General features: G+C 54.5%; 1 protein-coding gene across 1 annotated transcript; it reads left to right on the forward strand.

The window, feature by feature from the left end:
- Window positions 1-846: 846 nt before the first annotated feature.
- PLEKHO2 (pleckstrin homology domain containing O2) lies at window positions 847-23,829 on the forward strand. The gene is made up of 6 exons (XM_081144999.1): window positions 847-930; window positions 6,966-7,112; window positions 11,927-12,043; window positions 16,408-16,512; window positions 18,509-18,607; window positions 20,892-23,829. Exons 1-6 carry the CDS (start codon window positions 922-924, stop codon window positions 21,903-21,905), a joined length of 1,491 nt encoding a protein of 496 aa, XP_081001125.1. The 5' UTR covers window positions 847-921; the 3' UTR covers window positions 21,906-23,829.
- The last annotated feature ends 2,047 nt before the right edge of the window (window positions 23,830-25,876 follow it).

The following is a 25,876-nucleotide window of genomic DNA, read 5'->3' on the forward strand; positions in this document are numbered from 1 at the left end:
TTTCACTCCCCTAGCAAGGTTGTTAACGATGCAAGATTACCGCTGAATGGGGGCGGGGGATGGGCGCGGCCCTCAGGTATTGGAACCAGAGAGGGGTACAGTTCTGAGCAATGCCTAACGAAGGCTGGGGAACCCTGAGAGCCAGGGGCAGAACCCCTCCCCCCCAAAGGGACCCTGGAGCGCAGCTCCCCAGCCCAGGTCTTCCGGTTATATTACTCTCCGGATGGGACTCAAGTTCCAGGCCCTGACCTGCCAGGAGGTTCCAGGGAGAACAGAACCAGGTCGTCGCCACGGCCCTGGCGTCGGGGAGGAAAGAAGAGGAGCCTCCTGTGGCCTCCCCTCTGGGCCGCCCAGAGCGGCTGGGCCCAGCCTGGCAACCCCGGCCCACTCCGTCAGGAGACCTCACGGGCACGAACCGCCGGCGCGCCCGGAGCCCGCGGGGTCCCGCCCCGCCCGGCCCCGCCCTCGGCCCCGCCCGCGCCCCTCTCCCCCGCCTCTAGCCGGAAGCCCCCTCCCCCGCTCCTCCGGGTCCCCCGCACCCTAGAAACCCACCCAGTCCCTCTCCCTCCGCGGGTCGCCGAGCCTCCCCCCGCCCGGCCCCTCCCTCTTCCTCCCGCTCGGGTTCCCGGTCCCCAGACCCCGGCCCCGCCCAGGCTCCTCCCTCGGCCCCGCCCCGCGGCTTCCAGCCCCAGCCCGGGCCTCCGGGCCCCGCGAGTCCGCTCGTCAGGCCCCGCCCCCAGGCCCCCGGAAGCCTCTCCCCGCCCCCGGCCCCGGCCCCGCCCCCCCGAAGTTTCTTGGGCCCGGGGCGGCGGGCGGGACAGAGCGCCGAGAACCGCCGCCCGGCCGGCCGCGGATGGAGGGGCCGGAGCCCGCGCGGCGCCGGGGGTGAGCGGCGGGGCGGCCGGACCTCCGCGACTCGCCATGGAGGAGGTGAGGGCGGCCGCGCGGGGCCTGCGCTGGGGTCTTCGAGCCGCTGACGGCGGTTGGGGTCCCGGGCTCGGGCCCTTGTTCCAGCCAGCCCCTCTCCCGGGGGTCTCGGGACACCGGCCCACCTCCCCCATCCCCCACCGGGCAGATCCTCGGCTGGGGGGCGGGGGCGGGGATCGCGTCCGGCACTTCGGCGACCCATCCGACTTCATTCTCTCTCTGGTTTTTCTCACCCACTATGGGCATGTTATTGTTCCCATTGGATTGACGCGGAGACTGAGGCTCTGCTGACAGTGGCCTGGGGTGCTGGGCTCGAGCGCGGGGTACCGCGGACTCTCCTTGCCCGCCGGGTCGGACCGTACACTAGTGTTGGGTCTCTGCGTGTGGTGGGGCGGGGTCTGTGGGTCCCCGAGTGCCTGTCTGAAGGAACCTGCAGGCTGTGACCCCATCTGGTCGCCGGAGAACTGGAGAAGTTGCTTTTTTTCCTCCCCTGTATAAGTCCCTGTGAGTCCCCTTTACCCTGCCCTCTCGCCTCCCCTGGAGTTGGCCCAGGAGGGGCTGATGCGGCCCCTGCCTTCCCCACTCCCCTGGGAGGCTAGCCCTGGGGAGGAGATGGGCGCTGGACCAGCAGCGCCCTCGGAGCTTCTCTCTTCCCCCTCAGGACCCTCTTGGTCTGGGGTGGGGTCAGGCACTCTGCGACTCTTGCCCTTTACTTGTAAACACAGTTCTCCCAGCAGCCCCGTCATCGAAGCGCACTGCAAGCACTTAATGTGTGCCTGTGGAATGAATAAATTAGAGGGGGGCCTGCTGAGTCTAGAGGACTTTGCTGCCTGTCCTCTGAGGGGGGTCAGCTTCTGTCCCTCCCAGCCAAAGGGAAGGGTGTATATGTCTGTGCCTGGGTGGGTGGGGAGGAAAGATGAAGCCTTCACTCGTGGGGCCACTCTGGCCACCTGGGGTCCCAGGCTGCCTGGGTCCCCATCAGTGCCCATTTCCTTACTGTCACTGCCCAGGGGCAACTGGGGTATCAGGGTTCCCTCCAGGCCAGCGCTGCATTTCTGTGGGATGGTAGATAAGTCACTTCCCCTCTCAGCTTGTGTTTCCTCTTCTATAAAATACAGGGCCTGAGGGCCTCCTCCCCAGACCCTGACAGTATGATTATGGCCCCTTCTCTCAGAGTGGGTGGAAGTAGGGGGCAAAGTTAGTCCACTGTGATTTTGCTTTGGTTTCTTGCTTACAGAGGTGGGGCTGCCCTCTCCTGCTCCAGGTCCCTGTTGTGAGGGCTGGGCTGTCTGGCGGTGGCCCCTCCCCTTCTCCCAGAGGATGTGGGACAGGATTACTCCATCTTCTGATCTGCTCTGGCCCCCAATTAAGGGAAGTTCTCCTGGGGCCTCCTGGGCCCATGGTTTGTCTCGTGGCCAGCCCAGCCCAGCCCTGCACTCCCTCTGGTTCTGAGTTTCTAACTTTGCCATTTACTGACTGTGCCAAAAAACTACTGGCGTAGTCGGGCTATCTAAGGTCTTGCTTACCTCTTCCCCACACAATCAGGGGCTCCCTATCCCCCAGCTCTTTAGCATCCCTAACTCTTTTCCTCCCATTTCTTCTCTGTCACTTACCCTTGTTTCTTTAGGCCTCAGTGCCCCATCTTTGTTTCTCTGAAACCCCTCTTAGGTCATTGTTACCTGCTCTCCTTCATGACCCAGGCTGGCCTCATCATCTCACTCCCACATGGTTGCTTTCAGACCTCCCCCTAGTTTTGAGCTTCCTCCCCATTCCCTATGCCAAGCCCCTCAGCTTCAGTGACGCCCTCTGTGCAATGGGTTGGTAAACCCTGTCAGGCTGAGGCTTGGTGAAGTGCAGGTCTGGGCACTGGGCATCTGTCCACTTGTGTTCTCAGGACATCATTTCCCCATCTATAAAACAAGGGAGGTGGGTGATCCAGAAATGCAATGATATGTACAGAAGCTTTGAAAACTGCAAATATCAATGTGAGGCATTCTTGACCCTGGAATAAGTTGAAAACCCTGGACTCAGGCTTTCCCGTCTCTGCCTTGGGGTTCTACGCCTTGTCCTCTTAGTCATGCCTTTTCCTGGTCTGGCCTCCAGGCTGCTCAGTTGCCCTTTCCTATCTAGAGAGAGGCAGGGCAGTGTCCAGTCCCAGGACTGGTTTTGTTACCTCGAGCTAATCTCTGGTCTTCTCTGGCCTGTACTTTCTCATTCTATAGTGAAGGAGTTGAGAGTGTAGGGTCTTTGATACCCTTTGTATCTCTCCTTTTCCTTCAGGCCAAGGTGTGTGTCTCTTTCCCTCTTCACAGTCCTATCAAAACCCTGCCTTCTGCAAGGGCTTCCCAAACTAACCCCAAGCCCTTCCTTATTCCATTAGAGATCTAGGACTGAGGTATCCCTCCAGGTAGGTGCCATGTCCCTCACAACAGGCTGGGGCCCCTCAAGCAGCATCTGTGTTGCCTCCATCAGACTGGAAGTTCCTCGCAGGACTCTGACATGGTGGTTCTTAGCAGAGCTTAGTCAGAGCATCACTGGGTTTAGTCCAAGGGCAAAGATCATCATCACAAGTTCTCTGTGATGTGAGGTGCCAACAGGTTTTCTTCTGCTGGTCTCTGTCTCTCTGTCATGGCCTGTGTTGTGGCTTTTCACCTGCTCCCTTCTGTGCATAGGGTCAGGGTGACCTGGCATCGTTTTCTTTTTCTTTTTAATGAATGACCCAGAGACCTTCCCACCTCAGGCAAAGGGGAGCCAGGCTTGTGCCTACGGGTGGCCTCAGAAGCTGCCCACAGTGGGCAGGGGAGGGCCTGAGTGAGGATAGTTGGGAGAGGAGAGGACGAAACATGTAAGAACAGTGGTCAGCTGGTCAATAAGAGGAGAGGAGGCTGAGAAACTGGGCTGAGCAGGACAAAACCTCCCCTGTGAGCCCTGCCAAGGGGTGGGGCCACTTATTAAAATGTATTGGGGCATAGCCAGGCCCCCTGATGGGAGAATGTCTGAGGGGCAGGGAGAGGAGCTGGGTGAAGGGTGGCAGGCAAGTAGGACCTCCAGCCAGACCTTCCTTTGGGTAGTTGTTGCTGTTGCTGATTCATGATAAGGAGACCCTTCTCTGGGCTTTGGTTCATGCCTCCAGCCCCTCACTTGTCACTCCCCCATCCCAAAGTGCCTTTATGCCTCAGTCCCATCCTGGCCCCACCCATCTCTAAGGCCCAGGACTGGCTTCTCTACTTAACCCAGCCATAGTATTCATTGGGCACTGCTCTGCTACAACCAGAGAAGACAGTGGTCAAGGCACAAGTTCCTAGCTTTGCACCCTGGGAGCTTCCAGCTGGCAGGAAGTTTTTACGTATTAGTGGGTGAGGCAGGCAGGGGAGGTCACAAGGGGAGGGGGTTTAGAAAGAGGTGTGAGATTCCATGGGGTGGTAGTGGGCCCCTGAAAAGCAGGAGGGGAGCTTGGAGCTCAGAGATGGGACACCCAGGCAGCAGCTTCATGCCCCACCATCCCTATTGCCTTGTTTAAGAGAGACCTATAGCCTGCCGGAGTGTCTTAGTTGGATGAGCATCATCTTGTGCATTGAAAGGTTGCCAGTTCGATTGCCTGTCAGGTAGGTGCCTAGGTTGCAGGTTCGATCCCCAGTAGGGGTACGTGCGGGAGGTGACTGATCCCTATTTCTCTCTCACACATGGGTGTTTCTCTCTCCCTCTCCCTTCCTCTCTCTGTAAAATGAGTAAAAATACATTAAAAAGAAAGAAAAAAGAAAAACTTGTAGCTGCAGGCCTAGGAAGTAGCCAACAGTGCTGCAGTTGATGATGGAGAGGTGTGATGTTTGAAATGTGGGGGTGGGGTTTCCCATTCCCCCCCCTTCATCCCTTCTAGCCCTGGGGGGATGAGGCCTCTGTGGGTCACACAGCCCAATGGGGCTGAACACAGCGTCTCTGGTGATGGGGGGAGAGGGAGGAGGAGTTGAGTGGATGATAGGATACAAGAGCCTCCCTCTCTTGTAAAGGGCCTGAAGTCCCCTCTTCTCCAGGTCAGGGTGGCTCATACTGGCCTGTAGGCAAGCCTTCCGCTTCCTCATTCCTCTATGGTGGAAAACCATTCGGGACCATCTCACTTCCCCATTTTCCTTGTCATCTACAAGTTAGAGAGAGACCCTGGGGGGCTCCTTACATTCCAAGGAGCTGCAGGGGCATTAATGCCCAGGAGCTAAGGCCAGAAAGGGCCTTGTTCTAAATTCTGAACCAGGCCCAGGGATAGGAGTCCCTGAGAGTCAGAGGGAGTGGCAGTGACAATAATAATAATAGCAGCTACCATTTACTAACTTTAGGTACCCTAGGCAGCGCTTTATATGCCATATCTTTATTCAGCAACAAACATTTATTGAGCACCTACTGTATACCAGACATTGTCTTGTCACCAAGGATACAGCAGTAAACAAAACAAAAATCCCTGCTCTTGTGGAGTTACAATCTTTGCCACTGTTGTTTATATCTCCATTTCACAGATGAAGAAACTGAGGCTTAGAGAGATCAAGTGACTTGTTTCTGGTCTGTGTGACTTGGGTTTCAAAGCTCAGATCCCCAACTCCCAGAGTATATAGTTCAGAAGGGTAAGGGGCACAGTGAGAACCAGGTTGGGGCTCCCCTGCCATGATAGAAAGCAGGGAGGCCATGCCCTGCCCAGCCCCTGGCAACTCACCACACTTCCATTTGCCTGGGCTTGTCCTTCCAAAGGCAGCTGTGGCCACAGGGTATCCCCTGGGGAGAGGTGTGCTTCTTTTAACTGGGGCCACTTTTTTGAGCTTTATGTAAATTACAAAGTAGTCAAAATTAGTGCTAATTTCCTTCTAGCATCCTCTAGATTCTGACACGTTCTTGGTCCCCTCTCCTCCACCCTCCCCTTCACACTTACTACTGTGTGTAGCAGTCACTGAAGCAAAGTGGTTAGCAAATTGGATGTATTTTTACTTTCATTTCACAGATATTTCTTGAGCACCCGTTATGTGTAAAGGAACAGTGCTGGGTGCTGGGGACCAGAGGTGAATCCGACCTCATCTGGTAGCATACACCTGGCACCCAGCTACCCAAGCAGGTAGTCGAGGGGCACAGTAGCTGGCCTGGAGGCCCCAGGGTGGCTGCCATGTCTTAGAGAAGGACTCTGGTCGAAGGCAAGTCCCTTGGGACCCTCACCAGATGGGGTGGTTGCCCCAAAGTCCTGGACTTGGGTGGGGAGGAGGGCAGAGGAGCCTCCTGTTTTGGGGCAGAAGCAGGGGCTTCCAGGGGTGCTCTTTAGAAGAGCAGGGGTTGACAGGCAGATTACCACTCTGCCTACTTCCCTCCTCTCATCCTTCTGATTCTGCTTGAATGTCCTCTCCTTTGGGAGGCCTTCCTGGGCCACCTTACCTGAAGCAGGTCCCGCACTGTCCTCTCACCCTCCAACCCCACCCTTCATTATTTCCTTTGTAGTGTTTCACACTTGTTAATGTGTTTCTGTCTAGTGTTTATCTGCTCAGCTCCTCCTTCCCCAGCTCCATGAGGGCAGAGATCCATTATTTTTATCCCTCTCTGCCTGCTCCAGCATGCGGGAGGTTGTAGGTGCTTGTACAGCATTTGTTGGCTGGTTGAATGAACACATGGGGGGCAGTGTGATAGGGGAAGAACTAGAGTCAGAGCCCCAGTTTGAATCCTGGCTCTGTCCTTCCAGCTGTGCTACTCTGGCAAGTTACCCTCTCTGAGGTTGCTGTAACATGTAGATAATGGTGCCACCACCTCAGAGGGTAGTTGTATGGGCCAAATGAGACAGTGTGTGAAAGTGGAACATGGTGGCTCAATGCAAGGTGGCTGCTGCTAATGTTGCTGCTGGAATTACTGTTATTTCTAATACTGGATTAATAATATTTGCCTTGGGGGTTGTGGGGAAGCTCACATGGGAAGATATCAGTAGGTACCCAGCACAGGGACATGCCCCTAGCTTGGCCTGTGGACTGTGTGGCCCCATGGCGGCAACCCTCAAGGTATGTTCTGGTACTATCTTACAGGGTGTGAAGGAGGGCGAGAAGCCTCAGCGAGCACGGACAGTGGACAAGGCTGGCTGGATCAAGAAGAGCAGCGGGGGCTTCTTAGGGCTCTGGAAAGACCGCTATCTGCTCCTCTGCCAGGCCCAGCTGCTGGTGTACGAGAATGAGGTGAGGACCTTCCTGACCCTGAGGTTAGGGGTGCTGGGGCGGGGGGCAAAGTGGGGGCAGCCCAGGCCAGCAGGGGGATTTCAGAACTGGGACTGGAAGATCTGTTTCATTTTTGCCATGCTGTGCAACCTTGGACGAGCACCTGATCTTCTCTGGGTCTCTGTGGCATGGGACCATACCTCTACATGCTAGTCTAGGGCTCCTGGATGAGGGGCCCTTTGAAGCATATGTGCATAAGGTTGTGTGTGTCTTCTCAGTTGCACACCAACACTGCAACTCCCTGGCCCTGCGCTAGGTTCCACATATGTGAGTGTGCCAGAAAACTAAAGCTTGCTCCACTTATCAATGATAGTAGAAATAATACTTATCGCTCATGCATGTTTGGAGCTCTCATATAACGCTCACGACAGTCCCAAGAGCATGGTGATCATGTCACATTCTACAGAGATGGATCCTGAGGCCGAGATGGCCAAATGACTGTTCAGCGTCTCAGTGAATGAAGGAGCCAGGTCTAGAACCAAACCTAGTGCTATTTCCACTCACTAATGCCAGCAAGTAAACTCTACAACTTATTTTTGGTGCAAGTTCTCTAAAATGTATTGAATATTCTCTGCCTTCTTCAAAGGAAGGCACCAGCCTAAACTAAGTCTTTTCTCGGTGGCTCAGAGGCACTGACAGTTGGACTGTTCTGTACTGGCAGACTGTACCTTTCAGCTTTTCTCTCTCCTTTAACATCAAGCTACCAGTTGCCACTGCTGCTGTCCTTGTGCCTCTCACAGTCCTCACATCTTCCCACTTCAGGCTTGTGTCCCTTCTCATTTCAGCAGGCTTTGGAACCTGGACAACCAAGGATGCTAAAATTGTGTGTTAAGAGTTGACAAAGCTCTGGGTGAAGACCTGAGGAGGAAAGGTGGCTTTTACTTATAAATGATGTTTGTGTTCTGGGGTTGAGGCTCTCAGAGGGCCCACCCACTGCAAATGGGCTACCACTGCATGCCTTCGACAGATGGAGTACATGGGGAAGAACTGGCCTGGTGGCAGAAAGAGCATCCTGCCTGTTCCTCACCAGCCTCTCTCAGCATGCCTCAGGGTATCTTGGCAAGTTCGTAATTGTCCCAGGCCAAGAAAGACTGGGCACTCAGGTCTCCGTGATTAAAGGAGCTACCCCTGAGAAGCACTTTGCCTTTCCTGCCCGAGGCTCAGGCATGGAGTTGGGGTGTCAGAGAAGCAGCTGGGTGTGCAGACAGCCCCCCAGATGTTCTATACCGTTGCTCTCACCAAATGAGGATGTGCTGTGGTGGCAGCAGGGGATGTTTTTATAAATAAAGGGCGTTGTCAAAGCTTCCTCCAGTCCCAGCTGCCGGGGTTGAGTGACAGGCCCCCAGCTGTCAGCCTGTCTGGCGCTGCCAGACTTGTCTTGAGCTGCCTCTTCACATCTGGCCACAGCTGGGAAGCAGGAAGGATTTCACAGCCCCTAAACATGAAAAACCTAAATCACGCTTTAAAAAATCACTATTGAAAACCTCAATGAAGCTTCAAGGACTTAGCTCTCTCATGGGTGGGGAGCTTGACCCAGGAGTAGGAATTGAGAAATGCTTATTAGTTCAATTCCTCTTTCTTGATGTAAGGAACTAGGCTAGTGTGAATGGCTCTTGGCTGTCTCTTTGCTGTCAGTGAGGCTGACATTCCAGAAATGCTGCCCCCGCCCAGCACCCGCTGGGTTATCTGTTTTTTCTGAGCTGCAGAAGGGCCGGATGATTCAGCGTTTTGGGTGGAGAGACCCAGGTCAGGCAGCTGTGGGGAGCTGGGTGGTGGAGGTGAACTGACTTTTTGTTTGGGTTAGTAGTTGTCCAGTTGGGGGAAGCATGTCCACATGGGGCCATTGAGCTGCACTCTCTGCAACTGGGGGTCCTTTTCCAAACATCTCCCTTCCTCTGGGTGCCCAGTAGGTGAGGACTTCCTGGGGTCTCACTATGGGTCAGGTATTTGGTCCAGCAAACTGGCCCTGTATATGTCGCCCTTGAGGGCTGTCCCTTTGCAGGGCACTGTAGGGGGAACAGAAAGGAGAGCAGACATAGGCAGCATAAGGTAGAGAGATGGCCCAGCAGGGAGCTAGGATTGTTCTTCCTCACAGCAGGGTGTTCCTAGCACCTAGTCTAGTGCTTGCACCTGGCAGGTGCTTTGTGGATGGGGGGCCTCAAAGGAGGGAGAGAGCACCAAGGCTTGGGCTCATGGGGGAGGGGGGCAGTGGAGCTTCCTGGACCAGGTAGATTTTACTCTCTCTTGTCTTGATGGAGAAATGTGGAAGGGATTGGAGACTAGGGGTTGGAAAGAGATATATAGAGGCAAAAATAGGAGAGATACCTGATTGACCCTGCATGGGAGAAACCAGGCTGCCCTGGCCATATGTTCCTCTTTTCCTGAGGGCTGAAGAGATGGCAGATCAGTGGTTATCCACCTTAGCTGTGCAGTCATCTGCTTTGAAAAATACTTTTATGTCTGGGCTCCACCCCCCAGGGATCCTGATGTAGTTTATCAGGATTTTGGGGAGGATTTTAAAAAATTTTTAATCCTTACCCAAAGATATATTCCCATTAACTTTAGAGAGAGAGGAAGGGGGCGGGGAGAGAGAGAGAAACATAAATGTGGATGTGAGAGAGAAACATTGATCAGTCGCCTCCTGTATGTGCCCTGACTGGGAATTGAACCCACAGCCCAGGCATGTGCCCTGACCAGAAATAGAACCCACAGCCTTTTTTTGGTTTACGAGATGATGCTCCAACCAACCAAGCCACCTGGCCAGGGTGGACACTGGGATTTTTAAAGGTCTCAGTGCCACCAAGTTTGAGAACCTCTGGTGTAGAACAGAGGTTCTCAGACTTTTGTATACATCAGTATCAGCTGGAGGGCTGTTAAAACTCAGATTTCCAGCCCCATTCCACTAAGATTATGATTCAGTAGGTATGGAGCCAGAGAATTTGCATTTCTAACAAGTTCTCAGGTTATGCTGCTGCTTCTGGACCAGGTACCACACTTGGAGGATCACTGGTGCAGAGCAACCTGTTGCTAAGGCACTGACCAAGCCTCTGCCCCTGGCTGGGAGGAGTGTGCCATGCCTGGAGGAGCTCTGGCCTGGAGTCAGAGGGTGTGGGGTTGAGTTTGGCTCTGCCCTGGAGTCAGAGGGTGTGGGGTTGAGTTTGGCTCTGCCCCTTATATTTGGGTCTGTGCTACCAGGGCAAATCAGTTGGCCTCTAAGCCTCAGTCTCTTCCTCTATAAAATGAGGCAAACACTGGGACTCTAGGCTTTCCGGGTGATTGAGAGGCTCGGGAGAATCAGGGATGCAAAAATGATCACTAAGTGTCAGGGTTTCATAGTATAGTTGTCCCTTGGTATTCACAGGGGATTGGTTCTAGGACCCACTTGGATACTAAAATCTATGGATGCTCAAGTTCTTTATATAAGATGGCATAGTATTTGCATATAACCTATATACATCCTCTCATATACTTTAAATTATCTCTAGTTTACTTCTAATACCTAATACAATGTAAATGCTACATAAATAGTTGTTTAGGAAGTAATGGCAAGAAAGAAATGTCTGTGCATGTTGAATAAAGAAGTAATCATGGTAGGCCCAATATGTCAGCAACAACGTAATGTTTTTCCCCCAAATATTTTTGATTTGAGGTTGATGAAATCTGTGGATGTGGAACCCTCGGATAGAGGGCCAACTGCATATGCAGATTCATGGAGGGAAGTTGGGGCATTTCCACTGCAAATAAATTTGAGTCACTGCTTCCCAGATATTATACCCCAACTGCAGAGCACTGAGGGGGTCCCTGATGGGTGCTCTTGCTGGCTGACTGTGACATCCAATAGTAGCTTCACTTGTTGGCCAGTTTCCAGGGCAGTGCCTCTCCTGCCCGTGCCAACCTAGGACCTATTTCTATTTCCCTGGAGTGTCCAGGGTGAGACTGTGCCACATCCAGGAAGTTGTCCCAGCTAGGTCTTCCTAGAATAGGAACCAATGGATCACCATTGAGGGGGGAGCTTATCTCAGGCAGCTTGCTAGAGAGGCTCCTGGTGGAGAAAACACTCAGGTGCCAGGGCTGGTGGGCAAGAAGGGAGTCTAGCCAGTGTCCAGGGGTGGCCTAGGAGAGGCTGAACACTGTCCTGGCCACTGGCCCTTCTATTGATGAGGCCTTAGGATGACAACCTGGGAGTGGGGTGCTTTTAAAGGAACCATTGCTCAGGCCATGGAGAGTGCCCTCTCCCCAAGCCAAGGGTCAGCGGAGGAAGATGCCAGTGGAGAAGGCAACTCAGGGTCACTGTGGTGAAGGTGGGACATGTAGCCCCAAGCACATGTTTACACTTCTCTCTATGGCTCTGCCTGGAAGTGTGTTTTTTTTCTCATTTTGTGACAATTTGCTGCCTTTTCCAGGCTTCCTTTTTCAAACATCTCTGCCTGGTCTCTGGGCCTGCATGGACCCCCAGGCACCTTTTCTAAGCCTCTCCAGCTCCCCTGGTTTCTTCCTACTGCCTTAGGCGCACTTGAGTCAGCCCTGCTCCCCACTTGGGACTGTGAGCCCCATATCTCATGTGCACAGTTAGCCTTGAGGGTGTCCCTTCAGCCAGCACGGACTTGCCAGAGTCTGAATACCTCATCTTGGTGATTGATTGGCAGCCTGGGGTCCCCCTGACCAAGTGATGCCCTCACTAAGTGGGACCAGGGTCTGAGGCGGGTCCTGGGTGTCTGAGGGTCTGGGTGTGTCCAGCTCTCACTATTTCATGTCCCCTCTGTTTCTCTCCCCAGGATGAGCAGAAGTGTGTGGAGACAGTGGAGCTGGGCAGCTATGAGAAGTGCCAGGACCTCCGTGCCCTCCTCAAACGAAAGCACCGATTTATCCTACTGCGATCCCCAGGGAACAAGGTAGGGCTGTGTCTGCTGTGGCCTGACCTTCCTCTAGGCTGGGATCTGCTTGGGAGATCATCCCTGGAGGCCCTAAGACAGGCTGGGCCCCTGGATGCAGCCTGTACACTCTCTAAGGCTCTAAGGCTCAGCTCTGGCGCCGCCACAGGTTAGACCTTTTGCTCATTTTGTCTTGGAGTCTTCCCAGCCCCTGGTTGATAGGAGATGCTTTTAGGGCTCTGCTGAGAGCTCTGATCCTCTCTCCCCTCTCCCCTTCCAGGCTCTGGGGCCTTCTTCCCAGGCTGGAGTTGGAAAGTAGCCTTTGGGAGGTGGGGCACTTGGCCTTCTCCCACACCCTGGACACAGGAGGCCCAGAGCTGAGGCAGGAAAGCTGGGGATGAGGTCTTCATCCCACCAGGCCTCTGACACCATAACATAGTCTGGGCCAGTGGGGAAGGAGTGGCCTCCCCTTACCCCAGGCCTTCCTGGGTGGGCTCTCTATCCTGCGCTCAGTGCTTGAGACATGCAGCCTCCCAGCTTTCCTCCTCTTGCACTTTCCTTTCTTGGCTAATAATGCTGGAGAAAGTCTCCTGCCTAAGAGGTTATTTCCCTGGGACATGCTGTGTGTGCAGATGAGGTTTTCTGTTTGTACCGCATATCTCTGGCAGGGAGTCTGGGTGAGTGTTGATGCATGGCGTAGTTTCACAGATGTCAGGAGGGAGTCAGATTTGTGGCTGGCGTGTACAGCACCTCGAGCCAGATCTCGCCCATCTGCAGCTGGGTCACGCCTCTCCCCGGACCTCTGCACGTCATGTGGAGCCTCCCAGAGTGGGGCTGAGTCACAGAGGCTGGGGGTTGGAGTGGGTCTGGTCTGGGCCTGCTAGAGGCCATTGTGTTTCTTCCTCAGTTTTCAGAGCCAGGAGCCTAGTCCTTGGTGGCTCTAGGCCTTGGAGGAGACCATGCTGTTTTACTTACTAACCCTTTGTCCTGCTCTGCCCATAGTGGGTGCAAAGAAGCAACTGCAGGGCTCTGACCCTGGGATTGGGGGTGTGCCCATGGGCGGGTTTATAGTGTCATGACGGTTCATGGGGCTGGGCATAGGTTTCACGTGACATCTGCTGCTTAGGGCTCTTTGAGGAAGAGGAGAGCCGTATTTTGGTCTGTTAGGCCAGAAGCCCCTACCCTGTCGTGGAGGCCTGCTTTCTCTCTAGTGGGAGATATATTTGTGTATGTGTGTTTGAGAGACATGCAGAGTTCTTTATGTGTGAAGATCTGCACACTTGTGGCCAGTGCATATGTGTGTACTTTTATGTGCAGGTGTGTGTTCACCTGGCCACGGTCTGTCTGGGTCTTTGTGTGTCTCTTAGTGAGCTTATGTGGACATGGAGTGGAGAGGGCCTTGCCTCTGTCCTTTGCCAGTGCTGTTCTGTGGCCCACCTCCTTTGTCCGGTTGTGAGGATCAGCTGGTGGTAGGACAGGTGGGTCAGGCCCAGTGCAGGGTGGGTCATCACCTTTGGAAAGGCCTGTTTGTGCAGCTACATTCTCACCTGCTTTGGCCAGCACCCTCCCTTCCATTCCCCAATTCTTCAGAGTTCTGGTGGGCTCAGGGTGACTCTGGGAACAGGATGATCAGTCGGGAGTGGTCTATAGAACAATTGGTGGGGGCTGCAGAGCAGTGGGAGGACAGTCTACCCTGATTCCAACTCAAGAGCCCCCTAACCCTCGCCACCCCAGGAGCTCACACAGAGTGGAAGCTCTCCGGAGGGCACACGGGGGACTGCCTAGAGTACTTGTCCCCCGCATCCTCTCACCCTCCTTTCCTATCGCCCTGGGTGTTCCCTATCCTCAGTGAGACTGCCCGCTGGCTGGGAGGTCACATGACCCCGGCTGTCTGGTCCTGGGGCCGCCTGTTTTTTCCTTCTAATCAAATAAACAAAGACTCCAGTGTCTTGCATGCCCCTCTCCCCCTTGTCTCCCCATCCCCACGCCCCTGCCATGAGGTCACAGGCAGCCGCTGCCAGGAAGCAGGGTGGCCTCTGCTGGGCCTTGCTGCCTGCTGGTCGCAGCCAGCTTGGCCTTGCCTTTTTCCTGCCTCCTCTCCCCCTCCCACTTTTTTCCTCTCTGCCATTTTGTTCTCCCCCTTTCCCAGACCGCGTTGGCCTATTTGGTGGCCAGACCTGTTAGCTCCTAAAATCCTCAGGTTCTTTGATCCTGGGGCTCCTCGGAAGGACTTGGGCAGAGACCTGTGTAGCCTGTGGCTCTTCAAGACATGGGAGTGGGGGTGGGGCAGGAGGAGCAACTTCTTGGTATTCTGCTTATCCCTGTTCTGATCACCCTGTGGGATGCCTGGCTCAGTCGGCCAGAATCACAAGGTTCCTGAGGGTGGGGCTGGGTCTCATTTCACCTTGTATTCCTTCTCCTAGGGGAGCCCTTTGGCTAACACCCCCCTCCCCTGCAGCCTGCCTCGGGTGGGCTGGCCAATGGGAGGGCCGCAGTTTGGGTTGGGTTCAGTGGTTCTGTACTTGTCCCATCGAGGCCCCGAGAGAAAAGACCTGAGCAGGGTGCCATTGCAGGTTGGTGAGACTAGAACTCTGATCTTGACTTCCAGGCCAGTGCTCTTTTTCTGCCCCACTCTTGCTGCATCTATTGCTGAGTTCAAGTACATGCCTCCCAAGCTCTCTGGGATGCTAAGTTCTGCATCAGGCAGGGGCCCCACCAACTCAGGGCCTGTGAGCAGAAGCAGCTGGGCTCAGAGGGGCTGGCCCTGGTTCCACCTTTTCACAACCCCATCACAGGGTTGGGTGGGCCCTTGCAGAGCCTAGATGCAATGCTGTTCCTCCCTGAGCTCCCAGAAGCCCTGATGGCTGGGCTAAGAAGCAGTTGCCAAGGTACCCTGGGGTTTCTGACTTAACTGCAGATCTGCTGCCAGTATCAAATTTACCCTGGTCATGCAAATGAGCATTTGGCTGTGCCTGGCATGGGGAGGTGGGTGGGACCCAGAGCCCTGCATGAGGAGAAGCAGGAGGCAGCCAGGAGGAAGTTATATAACTAGGATGCTGAGGGGCCAGGCGGCCTTCGGTGTTACATAACTGGAAGAGTGGCAGGAGGGAAGGCGAGCATCAGGTGGGGGATGGGCAGGTTGGCGACCTGCCAGGCAAAGAACTAGGGCATCTTGAGGACAGAGAGTGGGCAATGGCCCAAAAATGGGTCAAGGGGAGGAACCTTGGGCTAGTTCATTCATTTATTGGCTCATTCATTTAGTAACTATTTACTGAGTACCTACTATGTCCTGGACCCTGGCTTTGCTCAGGCTGAATTCCCTCAGCATTTTTGCAGATGAGGAAACTGGGACTGTTTTGTCCAGAAGGAAGGCCATGGTGATAATTTCTACTCCTGAGCACTCTGTGCCTGACTCCAGATTTAACACTTTAAATACATCAGTGACCTTCACAGCTCCACGAGGCAGGTCATGGTGGTGGTCTTGTTTTACAGATGAGGAAACTGAGGCTCAAGGTCTGCCAGCTATAAGTGGTGGTCTGTCTAGCTCAGAGGCCCCATTGCTATGTCCACCATGCAAAGCAGCCTCTGGGTTTGCATGGCCTCACTCCTTCCATCATTTCCTGTCTGACCTTGGGGCCTGGCAAGCCAGGGGCAAGGAACTGTCTGAGCTGCCCTCTGATTCTAACATAGGAGCTTGGAGCTCCTGCCCAAGATGGGAAGAGACCTGTGGGGTGGGTGGCATGGGATATGGAGTCAGGAGTCATGGGATTAGTTTAGGCCTCCTTGGTCAAATGCCATCCCATCTGGTGAGCCTCTGTTTCCTCATCTGTATGAGGAGGTGGGATTGACCCCCAATGCCCTTTCTCTCTTATAGTCTATGATTCAAGACCAGAAAGGAGATTCTGGAACTTTTTCATTTGGGGCCAGGCTGGGTATGGGGACCACTAGGGACCTGAAGGTGTTCCTGGTTCCAGTGGGCCTTCACCAATGGACACCCCCATGTCTGTCACCTCTGTCACCTCAGTCCCAGGAGACTGGGACTACCCCTACTTCAGAGAAAACTGGAGCCCAGAGGTCAGGTGGCTAGCCTGGGGCAGGCAGTCATATGGAGCAGGACCAGATCTGAGTTCTATCCACAGGGCATGGCTGATTCTAATCTAAGTCTCCGACAGCTGTTTGCAGGGAGGGAGCCCCTTCTCTGCTGGACCTGTCCCCTCCCTTCCCCTGAAGCCCCAGAGTCAGACCTGTTGTGGAGGTCACTTTGGTTTGCTTCTAGCCAGCTGTGCCACAGCCAACTTTGGGATTTGGGGTGGGAAGCTTCCTTAAGACCACAAATGTGAGCCCGTTTAAACATCTGCTATCTACCACACCCATGTCCCCTGCAGGTCAGCGATATCAAATTCCAAGCACCCAGTGGAGAGGAGAAGGAATCCTGGATCAAAGCCCTCAATGAAGGGATCAGCCGAGGCAAGAACAAGGCTTTCGATGAGGTGCGATGAAGTCCTGTGGACAGACAGTTCTGTGTCCCCTTTCCCACTGTGCGTGAGCTCAGAGAGGACCCTGCCCACCTCACCTCAGATAACCCCTTGATTATATCCCTGCTACAAACACTGGGGCATGCTATTGTTACCTCATTTAATCCTCACAACACCCCTCAAAGAGGTGGTAGCATTCCTACTTTATAGAGGAAGAAACTGAGGTGTGAGGAAATTAAGCAACTTGTTTGAAATGAACACATGGGCCCTGGCTGATTTGACTCAGTGGTTGGAGTGTCAGCCCCCGGACTGAAGGGTCCCGGGTTTGATTCCAGCCAAGGACATGTACCTCGGTTGCAGGCTCGATCCCAAGTGCGGGAGGCAACCAATCGATGTGTCTCTCTCACATCGATGTTTCTCTCTCTGTCTCTCCTTTCCACTCTCTCTAAAAAAGCAATGGAAAAAATGTCCTTGGATAAAGATTAAAAAATAATAATAATAAAGAAAATGAACACATGGGTAAGTGGTAGGGTATAATTTAATGGCTTGCAGCCAAACAGCAGGTGGGCCCAGGCCAGAGAGGTTTGGAGGTTGAGCTGAGAGCCAGAAAGCTCACTTTTCAGTTTGGCCATGAAGTGAGCCAGGCTGGCTCTAGCTCTGGTCCTCCCTACCTGTTCTGTAGTGGCCGCCCATCCCCCTGTGCTGTAGTGGTGACGTGGCAACAATGGCCACAGTCAGGCTTGAGACAGGCAAGGTGTCCCTTGGGGCCAGATCTAGGGAGGGTTATCTTTTACATCATGTTAATTCTCACCTGAGGATATTTTTTCCATTGCTTTTTAGAGAGAGGGGAAGGGAGTAGGGGAAGAGGGAGAGAGAGAAACATTGATGGGAGAGAGACAGACACATCAACTGGTTGTCAACTGCAAGTGCCCTAACCGGGGGTGGGGAGTGAACCGCAACCCAGGTACATGCCCTTGACCAGGAATCAAACCCAAGACCCTTTGGTGTGTGGACTGGTGCTGTTTAACTACTGAGCCATACGGGCCAGGGCGACATCATGGATTTTTAGCTATTTGGGCTAAAATGGACCTGGAGGCTGCCTGCGGTGACCCTTGGATTGTGAAGTCTGAGACCCAAGGGCAGCAAATCTTCCCAAGGCCCCTGACTTTGAGCCATGGCTTGTATATCATTTCTTAATGTGACTGTGTCATGCTCAGTGCTTCACCAGCTGGGGAAAATATTCCTATTTTGTGGGACAGGGGTGATGGGACATATTGTGGGTACAGGAGCATGGGCTGGGCCTCAGCCCATAGTGTTGGCAGAGCAGGGTCAGCTCCTCCTCTGAAGAACAGACAGTTGGACCCCCAGGTGGCCTGAGCCCTGAGCCTCACCTGTGGGCTGGACAGTCTTGGCTCCACCCCCAATCATAGGGACAGGCTGCTCTGGGGTTCAGAGTCTGGATTTCCTGTGTGAATCTTACTCAGTGGCTGCCTGGACTACTCCTCACCCTTCTTCCTTACCCTCAGGGAGGAGATGCTGCCCTCCAGATAGTCTGACCCAAGGGGCAGAGGCCCTGCTCTTTCTGGGCCTATCCCCAGGGGCCCTGACAGAGTTGCTGGGGCCAGGGCAAGGCCTCTTCTGGAAGCAGGTACCAGAGGATCATGGGCTGTCCTCGCTGCCCTCCCCAGCTAAACCCAAAAGCAGCCTCGGGGCTACTTATATATTTGCAGTTGACTGAGGGGCAAGGACTGACAACCCATATTCGGGCAGGAAGACTGAGGCAAGGAGGGTAGCCACAAAGAGGGAGAACCTCAGACTGCAGAGAGATGACAAAGGCAGTGTAGAAACAGGGAGAAAAGCAGAGGACATGGGGAGATGTTTCAGAGAGAGGGGCAGCAGTGGGCCTCTTGACCCTGTGAGTGAGGATGTGGGTACAGACTCTGACTTTAAGTCAATTTCCTTCTCTCCCCAAGGCCCATTGGGGACTGACCTGGTTCCTTCTCCTTCCCAGATAAAGGTGGACAAGAGCTGTGCTCTGGAGCATGTGACTCGGGACCGAGTGCGCGGGGGCCAGCGGCGCCGGCCACCTACGAGAATCCACCTGAAGGAGGTGAGACTTCGCCTCTCTGCTTGGACAGATGGGAGGTCAGCTGAGCCTGGGACCCCATCTCCTTAGATGGCAGCCAGGCTCGGGCCCCATTTTTCCTGAGGCTCCTGGAGCTGGGGCTTCCTGAGCGGTGCGCGGGGGCCTGAGTAGAGGCATGTGTGTTAGACGTACTCAGGGTGTAGACGTGCCTGCTGCACTTGTGAGTCCACACACCTACCTCAGCCAGAGTTGGTGTCTGTGCCTCTCAGAGCTCAGCGTCCAGCTGGAGAAAAGAAATGCTCCAACCAGGGCTGTGTCTAATTTTTGTACGGAAGACAGCTCTGGGAGTCCTGGCAGGAGGGACCACAGAGGACCCCAGCACATGAGTGACCCTTGAAGGACTGGAAGAGTTTCAAATGGCAGATGTGTGAGGGAGATGCCCGGTGGGTGGTGTGAGCTGAGGCATGAGGCAGGAGAGTTCAAGGTGTGCCGAGTCCCTTTGACTGGGAGACCTGTCAGGGAAGGTGGGGACCGGGTGTGTGGGGGGGCTATGGAGACCTTGAATGCCCGAACTGAGGACAGGATGGATGGGAGGGTGTGTTCTGTTCTAGACGTCAGTTTGAGACCCAGGGTAGGGGGTTCGGTTAGGGAGGGAAAGGGGGACCAGGAGGAAGAGAAACAGGGCCTCCAGGCTCCTAGAGGGGTTGAAAAGGGAGGGGCCCGTGGGAGAGAGACTGGGAAGCCAGAGGCACCTGGGCTTGTGATTGACTACAGGGTGGGGAAGCGGACTGAATAGAGAGGAAGGGTTGTCAGAGGAGCCCCAAGCCTGGAGGCTAGGCAATTTAGAAGCCCTGGGCACAGGGAATTTGGGAGAAGGTATTGGCAAGGGGAGAGGTAAGGAGCCCCTTTCAGACCATTGTTGCTGATGGGGGTGAATGGGGGGGAGTAGAGACCTTGGAGGCCAGGAAAGAACTTCAGCAAATGCTACACTTGGGGAATGAGGGGCAGTAGAGCACCAAGGAAGAGGAGGCCACAGAAGTGAGTGGCACATCTAGGGAGAGAAGGGCACAGGACCGAGGGGTCATCAGTCAGGTTGGCCACCACGAGGCACAAGGGCAGGACTGAGGGACAGGCAGGTGGTAATGTTTACAGCATATTTTCTCAGAGGAGTCAGCTTGGTGCTGTCATGGGTACAGAGCTGGCAGTGCTGGAGGGGTGCCATAGGAAAAGAGGGAGAAGGGAAGGGGCCAAGGTCATCGGAGAGTTTGTTTTGAGGTGAGGCAGCCTGTTCACATCTGTCAGCTGAGGGGAAAAAGCCTGCGGAGAGAATGACTGAAATAGCCAGAGAGGAAAGGGATGCCTGAGGTGGGAGGTCTGGGAGGTGTTGGGGGAGGCCAGCCTTGGAGGGGAGACCCTTGAAGAAGAATTCAAGGAGGGACTGTCACCCCAGTGACTGAGCATGTGTGTCGGCCTGATCATCTGTGTGCGTGTAAAAGGGAGTGAGGGTCCGAGCTTGGACCCCCACCATCTGAGGGACCTTGGGACAGGCCTAGTGCCTGGCCCTGCTCCAGGGCCTCTGAGGCTCCCTGAGTAGGTCCCCATGACCGTGTGTGACTGCTGGGTGTCCCTGTGGAGCCCTGGGGCCAGGTTGGTGGCAGCTGTCTGCTTGGTGCAGCTGTTCCCCTCTGGCAGTCAGCTGTGGTCTGGGCTGCCTGTGTCTGGGGTCATATCTGACCATGTGAGGAGAGTGGGCACAAGCTGCTGAGCAGCTGGGCAGGCAAAGGCTGGAGAAATCTGGGCCGGAGGGCTGAGTGTGGGGACTGGCAGACTGGACAGAGGTCTCCGGGGAAGGCAAGCAGAAGTTAGCGAGCACAAGACAATTCTGGAGAGCTATATTATTGAGTCCTGGTCCTTGTTCCTACTGGCTGTGGGGACCCTGGGTGGATGGTTGCAGAGAAGGGACACTCTCAAGGCCATACAGCTAGGGAGGGTCAGAAATGGCTGAAACCATGTCCCCTGCTGACTGGGCCAGTACAGTTGCCACTAAAAAGAGCAGCCTCTTTCCTTTGCTGGAAGAAGCCAGGCTGGGGCACCAAGAGGACAGCCTGGTTCTGACTTCCTGGCCTGTGATTCTAAAACAGGGAATTCTATGAGTGAGAGAGGATTCGTCAGAGGGTGTGTGTGTGTGGGGGGGGGGGACTGGGTCCTGGGCAGCCTGGATGGGAGGGCTTTAGTACCACTGTAGGTGAGCACATCAGACCCAAAGGCCAGTGATACAAGATGATGCCCATTTGCTGCCCCCCACCAGGTAGCCAACGCAGCTTCTGATGGACTTTCACGTCTGGACCTCGATGTTCTGGACAGCGGGCTCCCAGTGTCTGTCCCCAGCAATGATGTCAATGAAGCCCAGCCCCGGGAGGCACTCCGGCCCCTCATGCCTCCTACCAAGCCTTCCCCAGCACCCGAAATGGCCATCGTTGGTGACAGAGTGGAAACTCCTGTGGGAGAAAGAGCCCCAACCCCTGTCTCAGCAAGCCCTGAGGCCCACCCTGAGAGCCGAGAGGACTCAGAGACCCCAGTGAGGAAGGACAGTTCCTCTAAGCAGCTCCCCAACAGGGCCCTGTCAGACAAACTGAAGGTGAGCTGGGAGAACTCCAGCTCTGAGGCACTCCCTGACCCTGAAAGTGCAGAACCGCCCCAGGTACCCTCTTCTGAGACTTCTGAGGCTTCGACCAAGGAGGGTGGGAAGCCCCCTACACCCCCACCCAAGATCTTATCGGAGAAACTGAGAGCCTCCATGAGCGGGGTGGAGGCTTCAGGGCCAGTCCAGAGTCCTGGGGCCACTGAGACCTCTGCCCCAGGCTCAGCACAGGTTTCAGTGAATGGCGTGGATGACAGTCCTGAGCCTCACAAACCATCCCAGGCCGTGAGCACCCCAGGAATTCCCCCAAAGAATGCAACAACATCTACACTGTTCCCCTTGGACCTGCCACCTCAGCCCCATCCCCGCTGCTCCTCCATGGGGGACCTGATTGGGGAAGGCCCCCGGCGTTCACAGAAACCTGTGGAACGGCTATACCGGGCCCAGTTAGAGGTGCAGGTGGCCTCAAAACAGACGGAGAAACTGTTGAACAAGGTGCTGACCAGTGAGCCGGCCCCCGTGAGTGCTGAGACATTACTCAGCGAGGCTGTGGAGCAGCTGAGGCAGGCCACCCAGGTCCTGCAGGAAATCCAAGATCGGGGAGATCTAAGCCAGGAAGCACCTGGGCTACGGGAGAAGCGGAAGGAGCTGGTGACCCTCTACAGGAGAAGTGCACCCTAGGGCCTGCCAGGCCAGGACACGGTCCCTCCTGGCTGGCCCAGTTCATCAAAACCCAGCCCTGCTGAGAAATGTGCTTCTGCTCAGGCTGTTGAAGGGCCATCGGATATGTCAGGGGTTGGCCAGGACCTGCAGAGGCTCCTGGTATCTTTCCTGCCCTGCCTTGGCCAGTGGTGCCAGGTGCCAACCAGGGCCACTGCCTGGCTAACTGGCCTGGCCTCCGCGCCCTGGCTTGGGCTGGAAGCATACACTCAGGACCTCTGTGCTTGCATGGTTGTTCCAACCTGCCCCAGGGCTTTGGCACAGCACTGCGGGTTCTGGGGGTGGCATCATCTCTGCTTCTCACTCCCAGTAGTTTACATTCCTGACTTCTAAATAGAGCACACCTGAGCCCCCCCACCCTACCCCACCCTCTATGTCCAGATACCCCAGGCAGACAGCCTCATGGCAAAGGCAGCTTCAGGTCGTAACCAACCCTACCCCCCACCTGTTCTCAGTAGCTGCTGAGGCCTTGAGTCTAGGCTGTAGGTTCACCCCTCAGCTGATGGCCTCTGAAGGCAGGGTGGAGGCAGCTGTGTGAGAGCCGTTTGCTGTGTGGCTCTCTCTGGGCCTTCCTGTTCTGCAGGCCTTCCCCTCTGGTGAGATGTGACAGGAGGACTCCAGGGTGGAGGAGGAAATTGAAAGGTCTCCTAGTCTCGTCCCTGCCCCTGAACCAGCTTGTGTCCAGCCTTGCACGTTCCTATACAGGTGAACTTCAGAAGGACCCGACGTCAAATCAGAAAATCCTGTATGCAATTCATTATAAATCAACCTTTAGAAGAGAAGCCGCCCCAACTCCTGTGCCTCCCAGATGGGATTTATATCTGGGTCTCTGTGGTTCCTCCACAACCCAAACAGGTCCAATATCCCAGTCACTCCTAATGCTGAGGGGTATGTTGGGCCTGAAACCACATCCCTCTCCCCACTTCCCCTCACCCCTCTGGCTCAGACCCTAGATGGACTGCTCCTCCTGAGCTTCCTAGTGGCCGGAGCATTTTCTCCTGGCCCCTGCCTGCACCCTGGGCCTCTCCCTAGCCCCTCCCTGGCTCCGGGAACACATCCCGTCTCCATCTTGCTGTAGCAGCTGGACTGAGGGCAAAGCCTATAGGTGCAGAGGCCCTGAGGGCTGCAGCCACTCTCTCTGGGGCCTTGGGAGTGGGAGCAGCTCCTGACAGGCGCTCTCAGGGGGTTTCTGCATGTGCACTTTTGTTTACTGAAAGAGAGGAGGGTCACAGCTGCGTGCTCTGTCCTTTCTGCCCGCTACCCCTCCCCCACCACCAGTTGTGCCCTCAGACCTGCCAGAGCAGGTTGATGCCTTCTTTACTGTACTTCTACTTTGTTTTTGAAGGTAGTAGCCAAGGATCCAGAGGGGTGGATAGATGTCCACTCTGTGGCCTGTACTGGGCAGGCGTGGGTGTGAGCAGCAATGGGTCTCATGAGCCCCAATGGGTCTCCCCAAACCACACTCCTTGGCTCCCACGCCCCAGTCTGCCTGTCCCTCTATCTCCAGTATGAGAGCAAGAATGTCATCAAGTACCCACAGTCATGTGGCCCCTGAAGTCTTGCTTTGGGGAACAGCCTTCTGTGAGGGCTGCTGGGCTTTAGCTGTCACCAGCTTTCAGGGACTAGAGCCTCCATTTCCCCTCTGATAAGTGACCAGGCTGAGGGAGTAGCTCTGGGGCAACCTCAGTGGCCTGAGGCTATTGGTTCCTATGGGGTCCACATACCTGGGCAGCCTGGGCCCCAGTGGGGAAGCCAGCTTCCAGGGGAGGGAGAAGAATGGGAAATACGCAGGGGCTGCCTTGCCTGCCTCCTGGAGGATGGCATTCCATGTCTTCCGCTTATGAAGCGCCTTTTTTGAAATTTGGCAATAAATCCCTTTTTATGGAACTTGTCTGCCACAAGCCTGTTTGTTGGTGTGGGACCAGCTCCCGGCTGACCTCAAGGAAGCAGGGGGTAGGCAGTTGATCAGTGGCCTCACTGGTTCTCCAAACCCCGTTCTAGGGCACCCTTCCCATAGGCTGGGCTGGGGCGTTGCCCTCCGCAGTGCTCCATCTTTGCTAAACTCAGCCAGGCCCCCAGTGTCATCTACACACGTTTATACAGGCTGGGGGCTGTCATAGGAACAGTGCTTTTCCATTTTTAAAAGCTTATTTGGAAATTTCAGACAGAAAAGTTGCAAGAATAAGAATCGCAGAGGACACACACTCTACCCAGATTGACCCGTTGTTTTATCTTTTGAGTGCTTTCTCTAACATGTGAACACAGTTTTTTTCTGAATCATTGGAGGATTATCATGGCCCCTTATCCCTGAATACTTGTGTGTATTTCCTAAAAATAAGTATATTCTCTTGTGTAACCACAATACAAATACCAACTTCAGAAAATTTAACACCAATATAATAGTTACTGTTCAGATTACAATTTTGTCATTTGACCCAATAATATCCTTTATCATATTTGTCCTCTAGTGTAGGGTTGGGTACTGCATACATGTCCCTTTAGTCTCCTTTAATCTGAAATGTTTCCACAGCTTTTATCTTTCATAACATGGACATTTTTGAGTAATACAGTCCTCCTACCCCCACCCCACCTCCCTTTTTTTTTCTCTCTCACCCGAGGGTATGCTTTTTATGATTTTAGAGAGAGGAAGGGAGAGAGAAAACATTGGTTGCCTCATGTAGGCTCCCTGACCAGGGATCGAACCCTCAACCTTTTGGTGCACAGGATGACACTCCAACCAACTGAACCACCAGGCCAGGGTCCCTCCTCCCATTTTAATAGAACATTCCTCACTTCGGGTTTGTCTGAGGTTTCCTCATAATTAGATTGAGGTTATGGGTTCTCAGCCAAAAAACTTCACAGATGCTCCTAGGTCCTTCTCAGGGCATCACATCTGAAGACATGCATCCATCTGCTCCTCATTAATGATGTTAATTTTGATCACCTGGTCAAGGTGTCCGATTTCTCTACTGGAGAGTTATAACTTTTCTCTTTCCAACTAATAAACAATCTGGGAGACATTTTTAGACCATGTACAAATAGGTTGCATCTCATCAAATATCCCCCTAGATTTAGCCTCCATTGAGAATTCTTGCCTGCACAGGTGTTTCCTATGATGGTTCAAAGTGATTCCAACTGTTATTTTAACCCTGGAGCCTCGTCCCAGTTAGGGGTGAGCCTGGGCTCTGGCTCATGCCCATGGCACCCCTAATACATCTCAGCAGGACCCCAGGACTTCACTGGGTGTCCTTTGGCAGCCCCTTGGCCAGTGGACAGAGTTCCAAGTCTAGCTGCCAAAGTTCAAGTTCAACAAACCTCAGGAGGCCTCAGTTTCCTACCCACGAAAGGGGAATTGCAGTGCTCCCCACTCCCCTATGTGGGAGACCTCCGCTGTGCTCCCCACAGGATGCCTCCCTTCCTCCTCTGAGTGCTGCTGGACAGTCCCGGTGGCCAACATAACAGGAAGCACCTGATCCGGGGCCTAGCGACTATGGCTATGACCCTCATGGCCCTCCTGAATTCCCCTGCCACTGGCCTGACATGTGACAGCTATACTGAGTGAGTGTCCTGTAGAAGCTGGGGGGCCCCCAGGCAAATCAACTTTGTGGTCCCCTTACCTGTGAGGAGGAACCAAGGTGAGGAAGAGGAATCTCTCTATTGATGGGATGTTCCCCCCCTCCCCGGCCCAGAAACAAGGTCCTCTCTGGAGAACTGCCTTAAAGGGGGTAGCTGCTGGGAAGGTGACAGTGGCCAGCCACAGGGCCGAGAAAGGATGTGGTGAGAGCTTGCTTTCCCTCTGGTCCTGGGGGCAGGAGGCCTGCTGCAGGGGAGAAGTTCTTCCTTTTGAACATGTGCTGTAATATCTCGGTAGCCTGAAGTCCTGTGGGTAGTTACAGTGCACAGTTCTGCAAATTACACGGTGGCCACCTTCA

The sequence above is a fragment of the Miniopterus schreibersii genome, assembly GCF_964146895.1.
Source record: "Miniopterus schreibersii genome assembly, chromosome: 1".
In the NCBI taxonomy this organism is placed as follows: Eukaryota; Metazoa; Chordata; class Mammalia; order Chiroptera; family Miniopteridae; genus Miniopterus; species Miniopterus schreibersii.

What these genes read in the sequence shown, in the direction of transcription:
- PLEKHO2 (XM_081144999.1), top strand. An exon ending in TGCGATCCCCAGGGAACAAG is followed by an intron (nt 12,044 to 16,407) that starts GTAGGGCTGTGT and finishes TGTCCCCTGCAG; the next exon opens with GTCAGCGATATCAAATTCCA. An exon ending in CGAGAATCCACCTGAAGGAG is followed by an intron (nt 18,608 to 20,891) that starts GTGAGACTTCGC and finishes GCCCCCCACCAG; the next exon opens with GTAGCCAACGCAGCTTCTGA.